Here is a 16838-nt window from a genome sequence, read left to right as displayed (position 1 = left end):
TCCTTTAAATATGAAAACGTACTTACAGGCTGTGAGTCAGCATTATTTGTCAGCATCATAGACTGTGGTCCGCATGCGCGCCGAAGGGGAAACAGGGGAACTGAATTCACCGGGACACCGGCATTGTAGGCTACTCTCCCAGGAAACAGGTGTTAATGCAGAGCACTAATTCCTAGTATGGGTAACCATACTTGGCCACATGTCACGTGTAAGGCCTCTGCGAATATCGCACAAATGAACGATTGAATCTCCGCATTCCACCGGAAAAACTAAGGACTCTCCTCCCCAGCTATCTACGGTCGTAAAGAAGATCAATGATCAACAGGGCGTATGCAAAATACCTGTTGTTTGAGCTTGAATGAAAGCTTATTTTATGTGAGAAACTTTGGTATGAATGAGAAGTGAGAAGTATGTACAATACTGGCATTAGGAAACTTTATAAAAGTATCAACCAAATCTTCGCAAAGATTTTTCTCCACATAATAAATTGGAGCCTCTTGTTAATGTATGCACACTCCGCCTTGCAAGAAGTCGAGTGGAAGATCGCGCCGTGGAACGGACTTAGGCCGCGGATCAAAACCCCACCAGGTGGACTTCGAATTTTCAGATTCGAGTCCTTTCAAAACCTGAATGAATTAATAATAATTAATTCCCTAAGAAAAGTAATCAGACATTACACACGTCACTTTCACTTTTTTCACTTTCACTTTTGGAAGGCCAAACAAAGTAGTTTCGCTTCTCCATGATATGGCAGCGGCAACAATACTACAGTGAGAATCAAAGTTATGCCTTCTTTCTTTGCGTGAACATTTGGGCGGTGTTATGCAAATCTTCCCACACAGTGACGTAGATATGTGGGGGCGTGTTTGAACGAGGCGTTTTTGTGGACGATTCTTAACTTTTATAAAGAATATCTCTTTGGGTTTGAGACTTTAATCTTTGCAACTTTAGGGATCTTATCTATTCACGAACAGCTTGTAACACTCCAAAGAAAAAGGAAAACTTGAAATCGCATCATATGACCACTTTAAATACGCAGCTAAGAACAGAAACAATTGCAGCTCTAACCTAAATCGCTTGGTGCTGGAAACTTGTCACAATGTGTCTGGTTAGGACACGGTGTTACACTGAAATATGATGCCCTGCATGTGAGTCTCATTTCAGTGAAAATGTTTTATTGGATACTGAGCAGGCAATAAACTGTAACTCCTAATAAAGGCAATTTTCATGATGGCTATATGGGCTTGTAAGACGAATTCTAATGACCAATAAAAAAGGAAAAAGCCAGTCATTTTCTGATCCTGCTTTTTCTAAAAATTACTTTTTTCAAAATGACTTTTTTCACAGCCAGGTCCATCCAACCTAAATTTGAAGAGGCTATGATTCATAGCTCTTTACTGATTTTTATATCAGTGTATTTGTTTGTTTCGCTATAGAGAAGAGCTGAATCACAAAGGTCATATATGACTCTATTGACTCTAGCCAATGCAAACAGTAGTCCTGTTACTTCATCCCTGTATGTAAACAGGCAGTCCCTCTATTAGAGAGCCATGCATGTGACTCGGGAGAGAATGTGATGAAATATATTTCAAATTATAACCTGTTCAAAGAGAGTGAAAAGCCCGACCCAAACGGAAAGGCTCTGAGATATTGTTTGCATTTCTTTATGAGACAGAGACTGAGTTGCTTCTCATTGTTTAGGATTAAATGACAGCTGATTTCTCCAACTGCTCCCCAAACCACCAGATTTCAGAGCGCTATCAGAACAAGTGCAGCAGTAGAATATTGAGTCTGGAGGTTCATTTTACATGCATGCACACACACTGTTACACAAGAGCAAACAGACACAGTGAGGTGAACCGAGGACAACTGAAAACAGAGAAGACTACAAAAATAATTATTCCCTGGCTGTATGTCTCGGCACAGTGTTATTTAACCTACTCTGACCTCTTTACATCACTATGGGTGGATTCTGACGTATTGCTGGGAATAAAAAGGTCTTATCACAGCTATCTATGTGATTTTAAAGGCCTTGCCTCAAATAATAAATTACAGGGGATTCATCATTAACACTAAATATCCCCCACCTGCAACAATAGCTCAAGATAGATGCAAAAATATCACTTCTGTCCTGGGTTAATGTATTTCCTTTTGAAACAGTAAGTTTTATATGCTAAAAGTCAATTATTAAATTATTAAAAAAGAAAAGAAAAAAACACAGCATTAAAGGGATAGTTCACCCAAAAATGAAAATTACCCCATGATTTACTCACCCTCAAGCCATCCTAGGTGTATATGACTTTCTTCTTTCAGACAAATACAATTGGAGTTATATTTAAAAATTTCCTGGCTCTTCCAAGCTATATAATGGCAGTGGATGGTGGAAGCAAAAGAAAGTGCATGCAGCCATCATAAAAAGTCCTCCACGGGGGGCGGGGGGGTAATAAAGGCATTCTGAAGCGAAGCGATGCATTTGTGTAACAAACCAAGTTTTGTTTACAGCAAAGGAAAACCTTTCATTCCCCTTTGGCTTATATAGAAATCCTCGGACATTTTCCTTTACAAATCCTCGTTTTGTACTTCTAATCGTGACCAGTGTTTTGTTTTACTCTCTCCACTGCGCTTCAGCATTTGTCACTTCTCACCGGCCCTGTCCCAAATGGCACACTTCATGTGCACTTGCGGTCTTGCAGACTTTCAATGGCCGCCGCGTGCGTGTGTGCGTTAAGTCCACGAGACCGTAGGGTGTCCCAATCGTCATTTTAGCTTTCAGAAGTACCCCCTTTGTGGCCGCTATGCGCCCTCGATGCGCACTTCTCCCAGCCCGCACTGGGGCGAGCTCCGCAGCAGACTTCTACCCGGCAGTCAAAGCGCATTACGTCACAAAAGTGTGGACTCAGAGGAAGACCGCGAGGGTGACTACACCTACGTCACATGCTGGAACGTCACTCTCTCATGATTGTGCGTACGACAGTTAGTGGAAGCTAGAGATTATGGTTTATAAAGTTTTAAATATGGATATTTTTCTTACACAAACACATCGCTTCGCTTCAGAAGGTCTTTATTAACCCAATATAACCCCCTATAATTTCCTGTCACTCTTCACTGTTTCTCAATAAAAGTAGGCAAAAGCTCCAAAAAAAATGAGACTGAACATACAACAAAGCTCTCTTAAGGCCAAGAGAGCGGGTCCGCGTACAGTGCGAGTGATGCAAATTTCGTCACCAGAATAGTATGTGCGTACTGTACGTGCACCATCCAATTTTTGTAACCACGCCTTCTTTGTACGTGCAGGTTGCACATGCGCATTGACTTGGTTTTGCACAAATCAGTTGTTCCACAAGGTGACCACATTGGCCGTTGTTTCAGAGTAGAAAATGGAACTAAAGAGATGGAGATACAAAAACAACAACAAAATAACGGAGACTGCAACAATGACAGATGGCCGCATTGACAAGCGCTTGTGTGAGAGGGTTATGAGAGAGCCGCAACTTTAAAGAGTACAAAGACATTATATCGGTCATAACTTCTGGAGAAAAATAGAGCAGATGCCGGACAAAGATGAAGCTTTCTAGAGCACCTGCTCTAATGTGTCGTCCGCCTGCATTAATGCAAGCTATCAAAGTATACTTTGAAAGGCTGTGCGTTCGACTATACGCATATGCTAGCGCACGCGTAAAAAACTGAAGTATACTCTGGGCTTTATCAAACAGACATCTTAACACTAATTCCTGATACAATGGCCCTTATTTACAGGAGTATTTCATATATAGTATCTTCTGGGTTCAAACCTCACATTAATAGGAACATTTATAGGCTGAGCTAATTATTAAAAACGTAAAACATAGGTCGTTCTTCAAATTAAAAAATCCAAAACACAACAACAGTTGCACCAAAACAGTGATTTATTCTGGTTCAGATGTTCTTAAAATATCCAATAGACCTGCATAAATCCTGATAAACAGAAAAACCATCTTTTGATTATCATTTATTTTAGGAAAGTGTCTCAGTGGCAGGTTTTGTTAGAGTACATAAAACCCATGCTTGGCTATTCCCACAAGAGAAAAGACTCCCGATGCTCTTGCGATTGATAAGTTAGCTGTGAAAATAACAAAGGGACACCTGCTTGAGTTGCTAGTAGCAGTGAAGATGGCACAGAGAGAGCGAGTGAGGAAGAGCTCTGCTAATTGTTTGGTATTTAATCTAAACCTAACACCCTGCTCTCACTCATAACACACTGACACTTGTCAGACTGAAGCCCCCCGCTGTGTCTCAGTGATGTGCCTCAACAGGAGGCAGCGACAGCACGTCTATAAGCCTCTAAAACCATTCTCAGGCAAAACCTCAAAGGTTTTACACAGGCAAACCCCTCCAAACAAAACACTGCATTTCAGCTGCTGAATCACTGGGGTAAAGACGTGATTGATTATTGATATTTAATTTCACAAAGGACTGAATGCACTGAATAAACTGAAGCTGCTGTCTCTACTTGGAAGCACCTAAAGGGAGAGTTTACCCAAAAATGAAAATTCTGTAATTTATTTATCCTGATTTTGTTCCAAAACTGTATGAATTACTTTCTTTTGCGAAAAATATGTCTCAGTGTAGTTGTTGTTTCGTCTATACAGTGTATGTCAATGGGCTCCAAAGTTCTTCAACATTCTTCAAAATATCTTCTTTTTTGTTCCATAGAAGAAAGAATGTCATGCAGCTTCGAAACAACATGAGGGTAAGTAAATGATGACAGAATTTTCATTTTTGGGTGAACTATCCCTTTAAAGAGCCAGGCCTGAATGTGTGCGGTACCTGTAGTCTTGAACTAGGGATACATGGTAAATTGGCCAATATTAGCACTTTTTTATTACCATATCGGTCTGGATTGCGATTCCCAACAGCATCGTTGATTTTGGGAAACACACCCCTGAATAGGACAACATTAGAAGCAGGCAAAACAAAACAGAATTATAATTTCGGTAAATTTGATTATATTCATTATTGGTCCTAAAGCAGAAATAATTAATGGTTATTTGGTATTGGCCAAAATCAATTCTAATTTTAATTAATTAATTAATTAATGTTCATTTTCATATTAATACATATTAATACTTGATACTTGATTTACTATATTAAATATTTATTTCCATTAATTACAACTATTTAAATAAGAATGATTTCTAGTAGTGTGCTGTGGTAAATCAAAAATCCACATTGTTATGAGAATCAAACACTGGCATCGGAATAAACTATTAAAAATCGGTATCATGACAACCCTAATCCTTAGTTTGAACATCATCAGAGATGAAGGAAAAGTAGCAGCAGTGGGAGAGTTGATTCATTATGCTCCACTTCTATACAAAATTCATGATTGTTAGATCCCACACGTCTGGTCTATGTGCTAAAAGACGCAGAAGACAGAACACATTCTATGCCATTGACATCAAAGAGATCACAACATGATATAGTACATTCAGCAGAGAAAATCTACTGAGAGATCAATCACAAATGTGCTCATCACCTAGTTTTTAAACCCTGACAAGCATTTCAAACTGTCTTCATCAATTAATGATATCGGCACGTTTACCGCACCAAGGGAAGATTGCGACACCCTGAATGTCTAATATACTGTCTCCCTTCAAGCAAATGACTTTAGTCACCCACAGGAACACACTAGTATTGACAGGTAAAGATCCTCTGTGGCAACCACAGAAACCCAATCTACTCCCAGAGAATCGAGAGAGGGGAAATCAGGATATTGCTTTAAGAGGTGCATCTACTGCAAAATCTATTTCTTCAACAGTAAGGTGGAATAGGCTTTTAATGCAGTGAATGGGATCAATGTATATATACAATGTCTTTACCACATACAGTTGGACACAAGTGGAGCTGGAACTAGATAAAAGAAGAAAGACAGAAGACCTGTAATAGGAATATTAACATTTTTTGAGGGAACATGACTCAACGACTCCCCAGACTGCAGCGAACAAACAGGACAAAGCAAAAGAAAAAGTTCTGGACAGATGGTGTTTAAAATTTCAGTTTGTTTCTTGATGTTGTGCTAGAAGCAGTGGGATATTCTATACCACCTACACAGCCCTCAACAGATGGAGGAGTGAAATATAATGTAAGCACAAATATTTTATGAAAAGCAGGAGATTCTAAATCAAGGGTCTTAAACTACCGCTAGTTTCATATGGACCCTCAAGCATTCATAGTCCATCCTTAAATCAAGTGTGAAAATCAGTTGTTTCACTTTTTGCATTTTGGTTTGGCCTTTAATGTTGTCTTATACTGTTCTTTAATGATTCTTACACTTGCAGCAGCGAAGTATATTAACATAATATAATTTTTTAAATATGGCTTAAAAAAGGCCTAGTTGACAACAACAACAAACCTATGCTCACATCCGTCCCAAAAAATTGGGTAAACATCCGTCAAACTGCCAACTGTATCGAGCCAATAACTGTATGATGAATAAAAAAAATCCTTTTGTAAAAACATTTGCATTTTTTGTTAATGTTCAACTGGAATTTATCAACTGAGTTTGAGACTCCTTTTTTAAAATCATGTTATTTCAGACTTTTAGACGTGTGTATTAAATGACTCAAATTTGAAGAAGTTCTCATTTCAAGATATTTAAATAAAAAAAACTAAAATATATGATTACATTATGTATTATATTCTATATTTATATATATATTTAAATATGTATATTGTTTGTATTTATTATTTATTTATTTAATTAAACTTTTTCTTCTAGGTTTATTGCAAATAAGAATAAGCAAAAAGGAAATAATGTGTGTTATGGGAAACAGACTTAGAATAATATAAAATGAGTGTCTGCTTTCTTGTAATGCATTATTGGATCTCTTGGATGCATCATATATCTCAGGCTAAATTAGTATCGATAAAAATTCTCAGCTATCAAGCCTCACACCACATAACGTCTACTAACAAAAGCTCATCACAGTCTTGCTGTGATGACACAACACATTTCCTCAACATAATCCAAAGCCCTCCTCAGGACCCTTTTCTATGGGGGCCCAGAGGAACACAAGGCTGCGAACATAATCGTCCTCCAGGGAACCCAGGCAGCTCATTAAGAGCGACTGATCTGAGCAGGGAACCCCAGCGGCCATCCGATTCATCGAAGTATGATCCCTGGCCAACACCACACCCCTCACCCGCTAAAACTGGTTGGAGCAAGGAGAGAGGGAGAGAAAGAGTACGGTGCTCCAACACACAGCTATAAAGAAGAGTGCTGTAGCAAAGCCATTCCCTTACTGTTTGGTTCAATACAGTATTGATCGAGATGTGAACCCAGAGAGTCAGATATGTTCTCTTATTAGCAAGTCCAAAGATCTTATTGGAGGCACATTAGAGCTGGGAGACTGGTTAAAGGAGGGGAATAATACTTATTTTATTATTATATAACTTTTATTATTTTCATAATATAAAATGTAGACGAAACTGTTATTCTGTGTGAAACAATATTGAATGCAATAAAAGAAATTATGTAAAAACATACATGAAGTAAAAGAAAAAAAAAACGTATAAATGACAAATCTAGTTTGCTGTTAATTAAACTGATACCGAATCCAATCAGAAGTGACATTGCATAAAAGCTATATCTTCCACAAGTTCAGCTAAGAAAAACATACAAAGGACTTTTCTGATTGGCTCCACTGCAGTTAGTATGAGTCTACCTACAACTAATACACAACCAATTCCAAATCTTTTCCATACATGCAGTCTGGGGTTGAAACAAGGATCAATAAGTCTTGACCAAGACCATTCATACTGAACTGCTTGTGTTCGGACCCTTTTAGAGTATGCTCCGATTATGATTATTATCATATCATATATCCTGCTCCCCTTTAATGAAGCATATCTGTCTCCTGTTAGGGATATTACGATCTGAGTGATGGACCTGCCTGCACTGAAGGTGACAGAAACTGCTAAATCAACTGACTTTCACCAATAAAATACTAAGAAAATAGACAGACAGAGTAAACATTACATTAACAATAAGTTCCATGTGCATTATAATAAATTATAATAAAAGGCTAAATAAAATTAAACCACCGAATTGAATAAATTAAAATTCATTTATATATTATGTATATATACACATAATATATGTATATATATATATATATATATATATATATATATTCACACATATAAATATAAAGGGATATAAATGTCTAATTTAAGACAGACACTGTTATAATGTGACTTCTTTATGTCTGTTATAAATAAACTCAGCTGGCTACCTCAGATGTCTAGAGGCAAATTGAGAGCTCTATATCCTCAGGCTTTCTGCACAGCCTTTTCCGCTGCAGGAACAGAACTGCTTCCACTAAATCTGTTTATTGCAGTGAGGTGATGGGCTGACGTAAGCCTCTGTGGATGAACAAAATAAATCTCCTTGCCATTAGGCAGAGAAAGGCAGGACACTCCCTAGTGGTGCCAGTAACCATACAGGGACCAGCTCCACTGTAACACCATGCCCGTCACGGCACAGTCCCTCGGGATGAGCGCATAACCCTGGGGCCCCTCAACCAGTGGAGCCAGTCATGTTGTCACACTTGTTGTCCATTTTAAATGACATAAACTCTTCCTTCAATTTCATATAAGTCTGCTGGTGATCCTCTATTGAAATAATATTACAGCTTTTATTAATACACTGTCAAAAAAAAAAAGCAGAATGTATTGATAATTTTCTGCCAGGATTATCTATTAATTTTACAGGCATTTCCGTTAACCCTAAAGCACAACCCAATGCAGTAAAAAATTCAAAATACAGGTAAAACACCTGTAAAATATTAATGCAGAAAATTCCTTCATAAGAATACAGTATTTATCAATACCTATTTTTTTTTACAGATTTTTTAAGAGTGTATTTTTAATTAGATTATTTTATTCTTTCCATCTTCATTTTAATTTTGGTTAACTTTTTAATTATTTAGTTTTTTTGTCATTTATTTTTTTTTATGTCTATATATGTTTAAATTATTAATTTAAGTTTTAATTGAATAATTTTAACATCAAGTTAAACTAAATGAAAATGAGAAATTTTGCCTTGGTAACTACCTGAAGCAAAAAAATAGTTAATTAAACTGATACCGAATCCAATCAGAAGTGACATTGCATAAAAGCTATATCTTCCACAAGTTCAGCTAAGAAAAACATACAAAGGACTTTTCTGATTGGCTCCACTGCAGTTAGTATGAGTCTACCTACAACTAATACACAACCAATTCCAAATCTTTTCCATACATGCAGTCTGGGGTTGAAACAAGGATCAATAAGTCTTGACCAAGACCATTCATACTGAACTGCTTGTGTTCGGACCCTTTTAGAGTATGCTCCGATTATGATTATTATCATATCATATATCCTGCTCCCCTTTAATGAAGCATATCTGTCTCCTGTTAGGGATATTACGATCTGAGTGATGGACCTGCCTGCACTGAAGGTGACAGAAACTGCTAAATCAACTGACTTTCACCAATAAAATACTAAGAAAATAGACAGACAGAGTAAACATTACATTAACAATAAGTTCCATGTGCATTATAATAAATTATAATAAAAGGCTAAATAAAATTAAACCACCGAATTGAATAAATTAAAAGACAAAATAAAACCACAAAAAAGACAAAATCTTCATTTGACATTTTACTATTATTTTTAAATATTATATATAATTTTTATGAATTAAAAGCAAAAATGCATTTAAATGCAAATTAATTAGTTTCTTTTTTATTCACATAAAAATATAAATTCACTATTTACAAATATCATATATATATATATATACATATATATACATACAGTATATATAGCCAGGATTATCTATTAATTTTACAGGCATTTCCGTTAACCCTAAAGCACAACCCAATGCAGTAAAAAATTCAAAATACAGGTAAAACACCTGTAAAATATTAATGCAGAAAATTCCTTCATAAGAATACAGTATTTATCAATACCTATTTTTTTTTACAGATTTTTTAAGAGTGTATTTTTAATTAGATTATTTTATTCTTTCCATCTTCATTTTAATTTTGGTTAACTTTTTAATTATTTAGTTTTTTTGTCATTTATTTTTTTTTATGTCTATATATGTTTAAATTATTAATTTAAGTTTTAATTGAATAATTTTAACATCAAGTTAAACTAAATGAAAATGAGAAATTTTGCCTTGGTAACTACCTGAAGCAAAAAAAAATATATATATATTTTATTTGATTTCAGTTAACATTTATTTAATTTCAAGTAATTAAAATGTTTATAGTTTTCGTTTCAGTAAACTATAATAACCCTGCTACACTGTAAGAAAATTATTTGTAAATAAAAATGTTGTAAATAAAACAAAATAAATAAAAGAAGAAGAGTTTTTTTACTTCAAAATTTTGTTTAATTCAATGTGTTATTTGCCATTTCTTTGTAACTGATTGTGAAATTTACTAGCAATTACTGATGGAAAACAGTTTCTACACCAATATTTTTCAGTGTACTAAACAAGAATTTAACCGATACTTAGTGAAAATAGCACTTCACTACACCGTATGAGAAAATCCCTTGCGATAATATGATTTTTTTTACTCACAAATATTGGAAATGCAACTAAAACAATTGCAATGCAATAACAACCATGTAAGTTCCACAGTAACAGGAACATATAAACAAACAGCTGCATCCTGGTATTGAATGTTCGCCTCCTTTTCAGAAACACTTCAAAAACAACCAAAGGTAATACAGTGATATTTGAGGGCAAACAATGCTGACAGCAACAATCATCTACACCAGATTATAGTGCTTTAAATAAGGATCAGTATGTCCCCTCTGTATGCCTTGCTGGAGATGAAGTAGCTTCCTCTCCACCCCATTACACCTCCAAAGCACCAGACAGTTGTACTACTGGAGCACAAGCCATATCCCCCGCATCCAGACCCCTGGCCTGACTGCAGGCAAGATTCACAAATATAATTTATCTATGTACAGGACCTCCGCTCTACACTGCCTGTGCCAGGGTCAAGCAGACCAATCTGCTTCTAAACTCAGTTCCACTTGAGGTTTTCGTCAACCATAGCATTAAAATGACAAAACAATTGGCCTTTGTTTTTTCTTGTGACAGACCATGCCCATGTTTTATATATAGCACTTTCCTTTGGTTTAAAGTTTAAAATTGACATTAAAAACTTACAGTAACTATTCAGTGAGTAACAATTCTGAAGAATATTTGAACTTACCCCGTCAACACAACAACAAAATCCATTACATTCCACCCATTGTGGAGGTAGGAGCCTTTATGAAAAGCAAAGCCTAGAGCGATGATCTTGATCCCGGCCTCGAAGCAAAATATTCCGATGAAGTAGGGTTCAGTGTCATCCTGTCATGAGTGAGGAAAGATATGAGTAGATATTCATACAAAATAAGACACAAGACGCAAGTTTACAATGAAAACTAAATGTAAAAAGAATCAGAAATCTCTCAGTGGCAACTGCACTGAATATTTTACAACTTTCATTAAACTGTTGTTCTTCCATAGAACACTACAGCAATGCAATACAGTAAAATAAAGCAAATTAAAGGTTGAAAATAGGGAGCCTTTTGCTATAAAAACAGCTATTTTATATTTAAAGCAAATACCTCTAATACCAGTACATAAGTGAATCACATATTCAACCTTACTATGGAAGTAAGATGCTGAGACAAAAACGAAATCAAATAGTAAGCAATAGATTTTTAAAATAATAAAGTTTATGTAAGCGCTCATTTTTGTTTAAAAAAAATCTCTTATGTGATACAGAAAAACACAGAATACTAAAAGTCCTAGAGGACAGTCCATTTTAAGTTTATTATCCTCTTTTATTATAGACGCTGAAATGTCAATCAAATGTCAAGCATCATCAAAGATCTGTGGATCAGTTTAGGACGGCTGTTAAGAGATCTGCTGAATGACAGCAGCTCACAAAGGATCGAAGTCTCTGCTAAATGAATCATGCAAATGTGGGCTGCACAAACTGCTGACCTACAGTAATAGCTGCTATTTAAAAAGACTTTGGTGAAAACAATGAAAAGTTTAGAAAGTAAAAGCTTTCTGCATTTGAATAGAATTTTTTTTTATGGCAATGCTCCAAAAGAGACTAGAATAAGAATAATAGAGATAAAGAATAAGGATACTCAAATGACAGTTTTACGTTTATGTTTTAAATTGCTGTTTAGGGTGGGAAAGTCCAACTTACCAGTCGTTTTGACATGGGTGTCTTGTCTAAAGCTGGTAAATGCTGCTCTAGGCCCAGTACAATGCAGTTTGCTATAATGGTGGCGAGAATCATGTACTCAAATGGAGTGATGGTGTTAAGGATATAAATAGTTGGAATTAATTCACAGCAATAACATGATCAAGCAAGTTTGTCAACTAGAAATCAATGAAGAACAGTATAAAGAATAAATGACTGGCATTTAGAGCTAATATACACTTGAAGGTGTCTATGACGCAGTTCACACAGCTCTTGCCTGAGTCATATGGTACCTGAGATGAAGGGAGACCGTTTTTATCAGTAATTCTCATCAATGAGCCACCTAGATTTTATTGGACAAATATTTAAAATGCACCGTATTATAACTCCACTGTAAGTTTTTTCACGAGAATTATTGATTAAAAACTCTCTCACTTCATCTCATGCACCTTTTGTCTCAGTCAAGAGCTGTGTGAACTGCGTCATTCCTCACAGAGCTGCTGGTTAGTGGGGAGGAGGATAATTATTTCCCGTGGCACTTCTCTAAACACATTTGCGTCAGGCTTGTAGACTCATTGTAGTCTGAACATAAGGACAACCTCAATAAATGGGGAATTTGATTAATTATACTCCCTTAGTGCTTAAAATTAAACCAGTTCTTGAGAACTGGGACAAAACAAATAAAAACAAAAAATGGTTTATGTATCAAGGAAGTATTTTGGATTATTTCATTCAGCTTCAGCATGTTCGGAGGTATTGAACTGGATGTTTGGGTACAATTTCCATTTCTCACAAAATGTGTTTTACCCACCATTATGGTTCAAACTGATTTTCAGCTCCATCTAATTGATTTCACAGGTAAGGCTGGCAGGTGACGCTGTGAGACATGTTTTGTACCGTATCTCAACTATCAGTGATTAGCTATAGTTTGTTTGATGAAACAACTCATTGCTTGATTGTTTGTGACTATGACTAAACACAGAACTTGATAACAATTTTAACATTTGGTTATTTTATTTTATTTTTTTATTGGTCAGTCAGTGTTGGCCTTCTCATTAAAAAAAATTATATTTTTTTGCTGCAAAAACACATTTTTGCCAGATAAACAAGACGTCAGATGTCTTGTTTGTTAATTAAATGTTAAGAAACCAGAATCGAAATGTTAATTCAAATTTTTATTCACTTGTGGTAAAACTGGGCATTTTACATTTAGACGCTCAATTGGCCTCCATCACTTCCGCATTTCCGAGTTTTAAATGCGTAGGTGTTTCAGCACCTTGGAGAGCGACTAAAACAGCCCCTCAAGCGTTTTCACGTGAAAGGGAAATACTCAGTTTCGCGAAATCATTAACATTCGTAACAATTCAGATTTGAGGACCCCATAACTTTAAAGCACTAACCTGCTCCGTTTAAATTGGTTAGACTATCAACTTTATTGCTTTTTGACTGCATTATACAATATAAGCTGCGAAAGCTATATTCTAACGTATTATAACGCAGGTATATCTCAGTTACTTTATGACTGGTATTCCCAGGGGCAAGTCTCCGGAGACTGCACAGCAATTTAGGCAGCCTAACGCAAGAGCTGTTTCGGTTGCCATGAGCGACAGAGAGGTTCGTTTCCTGACTGAAAAGAATCAATACCGCAGTGACTGGATGTGAAAGGGACAAAAACGTGGCATTTTACATCACGACACTTGCGTTAAATATCACATACAAACAATTATGAATTGCATTTCGCATGCCAATCACAAGCTTTTCCAGAGGCATTCGTGAGAGCAACCCAGTAGGACCTTGTAATAATGTTTGCTCCATCGAGACAACACCCTGCATGCTGCATGTCATTTAAACCCAATAAGAGTGAAAGTAACCGCCACGATATTAACACAACTGCTTACGGTGTTGCATAAAACGATACCTCTATTTCCGCCAAAACTTTTGCGACCTTAACAAGTGTTTTACTAAGACTGATGGGTGAACCAGAATTATTGGTCTGTTTGCAGTACTATTTTGCCCTCTAACAAGTGCCTGTGATTTATGTAAAGGATATGGCCACTCTGTTATTTTCTTTGCATATTTCCGAATAATATTATCTTCGCTGAAGATGAAAAGGGATCGGTTGACTGAGAGACAGTTCTGTTTGACCGGTATCGGGTTGTATATGGCCATTGTCCGGGCTCTTTGGGCCATTGTTTGCTTATACATCCTCTGTCCGCCCGGGGGGCCTGGCTGCCGGCTGACCCCTCTGCCTGGACCCGCTGGAGAGCCACCGCCTCCATACCGGGTCGGGAGATCGTCTTCGAAGCGAGCCATTCTAGAAACGCGCAGATTTGACTATAGAAATCCAAATTCACATCAGACAGAGAGTAAAGAAGAAGCATCACAACGCGCGATGTAGTCCCAGCCACGAGTTCTTCTCATCCGTACAGGTCTGGCATCCACAAGAGCTTGTTCAGCCACCACACACACACACACACACACACACACACAGGGAGTTCCTTAAAGTATTCCAGCCATTCAGAGCACATCTAAACACATCTGTTATGAACCGAACCCCAGTTAAAGTTTATCGCTCCACGTTACACAATCCACCAAAAAGCGACCGGTCAAATCCAATAAGGATCATTTTCACGCCTCACTCGAATGATTTAGATAATCAGCCATGCCATGAAATAAGTCCAGCCAGCAAAGGTCCCTTTACAAACTGTGGTGCGATTGAATGGAGTCGAGCCCACAGATTGTAAGATCCTGCTTCCCTGCGCGCGATGCTGTTGCAGATGCTTCGATGTTTTCCTCCGATCTTGCCTGCACTCTTCGCTCTAACAGATGATAACACGCGGTCCGTCGCCCTCGCGTTTATATCGTTGAAATGAAAAGGCGCAAACTATATTAACACCCTTTTTCCACTGGACCGTGGCCTGGCGATGAAATTGTAACCAATTTCTGCAGCCGCTGCTTCTTCTAAAACGGATCACGTGACTGTGAAGCAGCCTGTCAGTGGCTCCACCTGTACCGCTACAGTATCCATGGCACTGGGGCAAGAGGAGGAAATACAGCATGTAGCCTACCCTTCCAGACCCCGGCAGTGAATTAAACGTTACTCAAACGACATGGACGGTTACTTTTAAGCAAGTTAACCAGAATTCGACACACTCTGTGTTGACAGAGCTTGGTGCGTCTGCACTTCCCACAACTGTATCGTTGTTTTAGAAAAGGGTGGAACCGGCGGGTGCGGGTGGGGTAAATCAGGACATTATCTCCTGACTGTCTGACGCCTTTCGGATGGTATTCGGTCTCTTTCACATTTACATTAACCCTTCAATAGAGCTGTGCAGTTTGTAGTAGCCTACTAAAACCCGTTAGAAAATCGAAGAAAAGCGTTTTTTGAGACATGGGATCCCGCGGGAATTTCTAATGGGTTTTTTTTAATGGAACTTTCGATTTGACTAAATTAAGGTCGATGTTTTACAATTAGCCTACTTGAAGATACTTTCAAGTTTTTCTCTATAACATAAATTACGTAACCTCTTACTTCCTTGATCAATCAACTTTGTATCCTTACAGCAACTTGTAATTTATGTTTTTAAAGCACACAGTGGATTTGAGGTTGATATACGAGTGCATGTTATTTATGTGAACAAAACAAGGAAGTGTCTTCATGTAGGCTAGTGTTAGGCACAGTCAATACTGCTCAAAATCAGTGAAATTCAGAGTGTACTACTAGAAATATTGACGTAAAATATTGATGTAACGACTGAACAGATGTCGTTTTTGAGCACATCACGGTTTTAGGGTCACGGTTCGGTATGTGCTATTCATAATAACAAATAATCAAACTAATGCAGCTGCACAAATTAATACAATAGAGCAAAGATACAAATCAAATAAACAATTTTCAGGCACAGAAATTTAAAAGTAAACTAATGTAGTAACTGCATATTTCACTGTATAAATTAAAGACCAAACCTTGTTGAAGTTACAAAAGCTATTCAATCAAGAGAAGCGAGTGACAGCAGGAATAGACTGCTGTTCCTTTAAGACATAATTCACAGATTCAGTACACTGATACTGACACAGTAGGCCTATATACAGTATAGGGCCTATACTCTTATTAAAACGGTTTTTTGTGTGTGTGTGTGTGTGTGTGTGTGTGTGTGTGTATATATCACTGTAAAAAATGGAACAAGCTATTTACTTAAAAAAAATTAAGGTAACAATATTACACATATTTTTGAGTAGTTTTTCAGGCTTGATTTTTTTTATGGAATCTACCTGAATAAATCATGTGAAATCTCTTAAATTAATTAATCTATGACACAATGAATTTAATATAATTAGTGAAATGTGCTCATTTATTTTAAGTTGATTCTCAAAAGTCTGTGATTTTGAGTGAGGTCTGGTTGTATTTGACTTTGAGTTATTTTGTACATTTAAAAGACTGTATACAGCCAAACAGCTCAAGTAGGAAAATACTTGAGAAATACTGGTAATACTGCACTAGCACTAGCAAAGCTACTGCTCACTGAACAAGGCGTAATGCCTTAGAGGAGTAGTATCCATAACCATAAGCTCTACTCTTCTGCACAATGG

General features: G+C 36.9%; 1 protein-coding gene across 1 annotated transcript in view; it reads right to left on the bottom strand.

The window, feature by feature from the left end:
* LOC107690670 (voltage-dependent N-type calcium channel subunit alpha-1B-like) overlaps window positions 1-15156 on the bottom strand; it is a 118678-nt gene extending 103522 nt beyond the window's left edge. The window contains exons 1-3 of the mRNA XM_016489057.1: window positions 14299-15156; window positions 12252-12357; window positions 11256-11395 (exon numbers count right to left, since the gene is read on the bottom strand). Of these exons, the coding sequence (XP_016344543.1) occupies window positions 11256-11395; window positions 12252-12357; window positions 14299-14561 (509 nt within the window). The 5' untranslated portion in view covers window positions 14562-15156. The remainder of the gene's footprint in view (window positions 1-11255; window positions 11396-12251; window positions 12358-14298) is intronic.
* Between the last annotated feature and the right edge of the window lie 1682 nt (window positions 15157-16838).

This window comes from Sinocyclocheilus anshuiensis, unplaced genomic scaffold (assembly GCF_001515605.1).
Source record: "Sinocyclocheilus anshuiensis isolate Anshui unplaced genomic scaffold, SAMN03320099.WGS_v1.1 scaffold2041, whole genome shotgun sequence".
Lineage (NCBI taxonomy): Eukaryota > Metazoa > Chordata > Actinopteri > Cypriniformes > Cyprinidae > Sinocyclocheilus > Sinocyclocheilus anshuiensis.
This window is presented reverse-complemented; position numbering and strand designations above follow the sequence as displayed.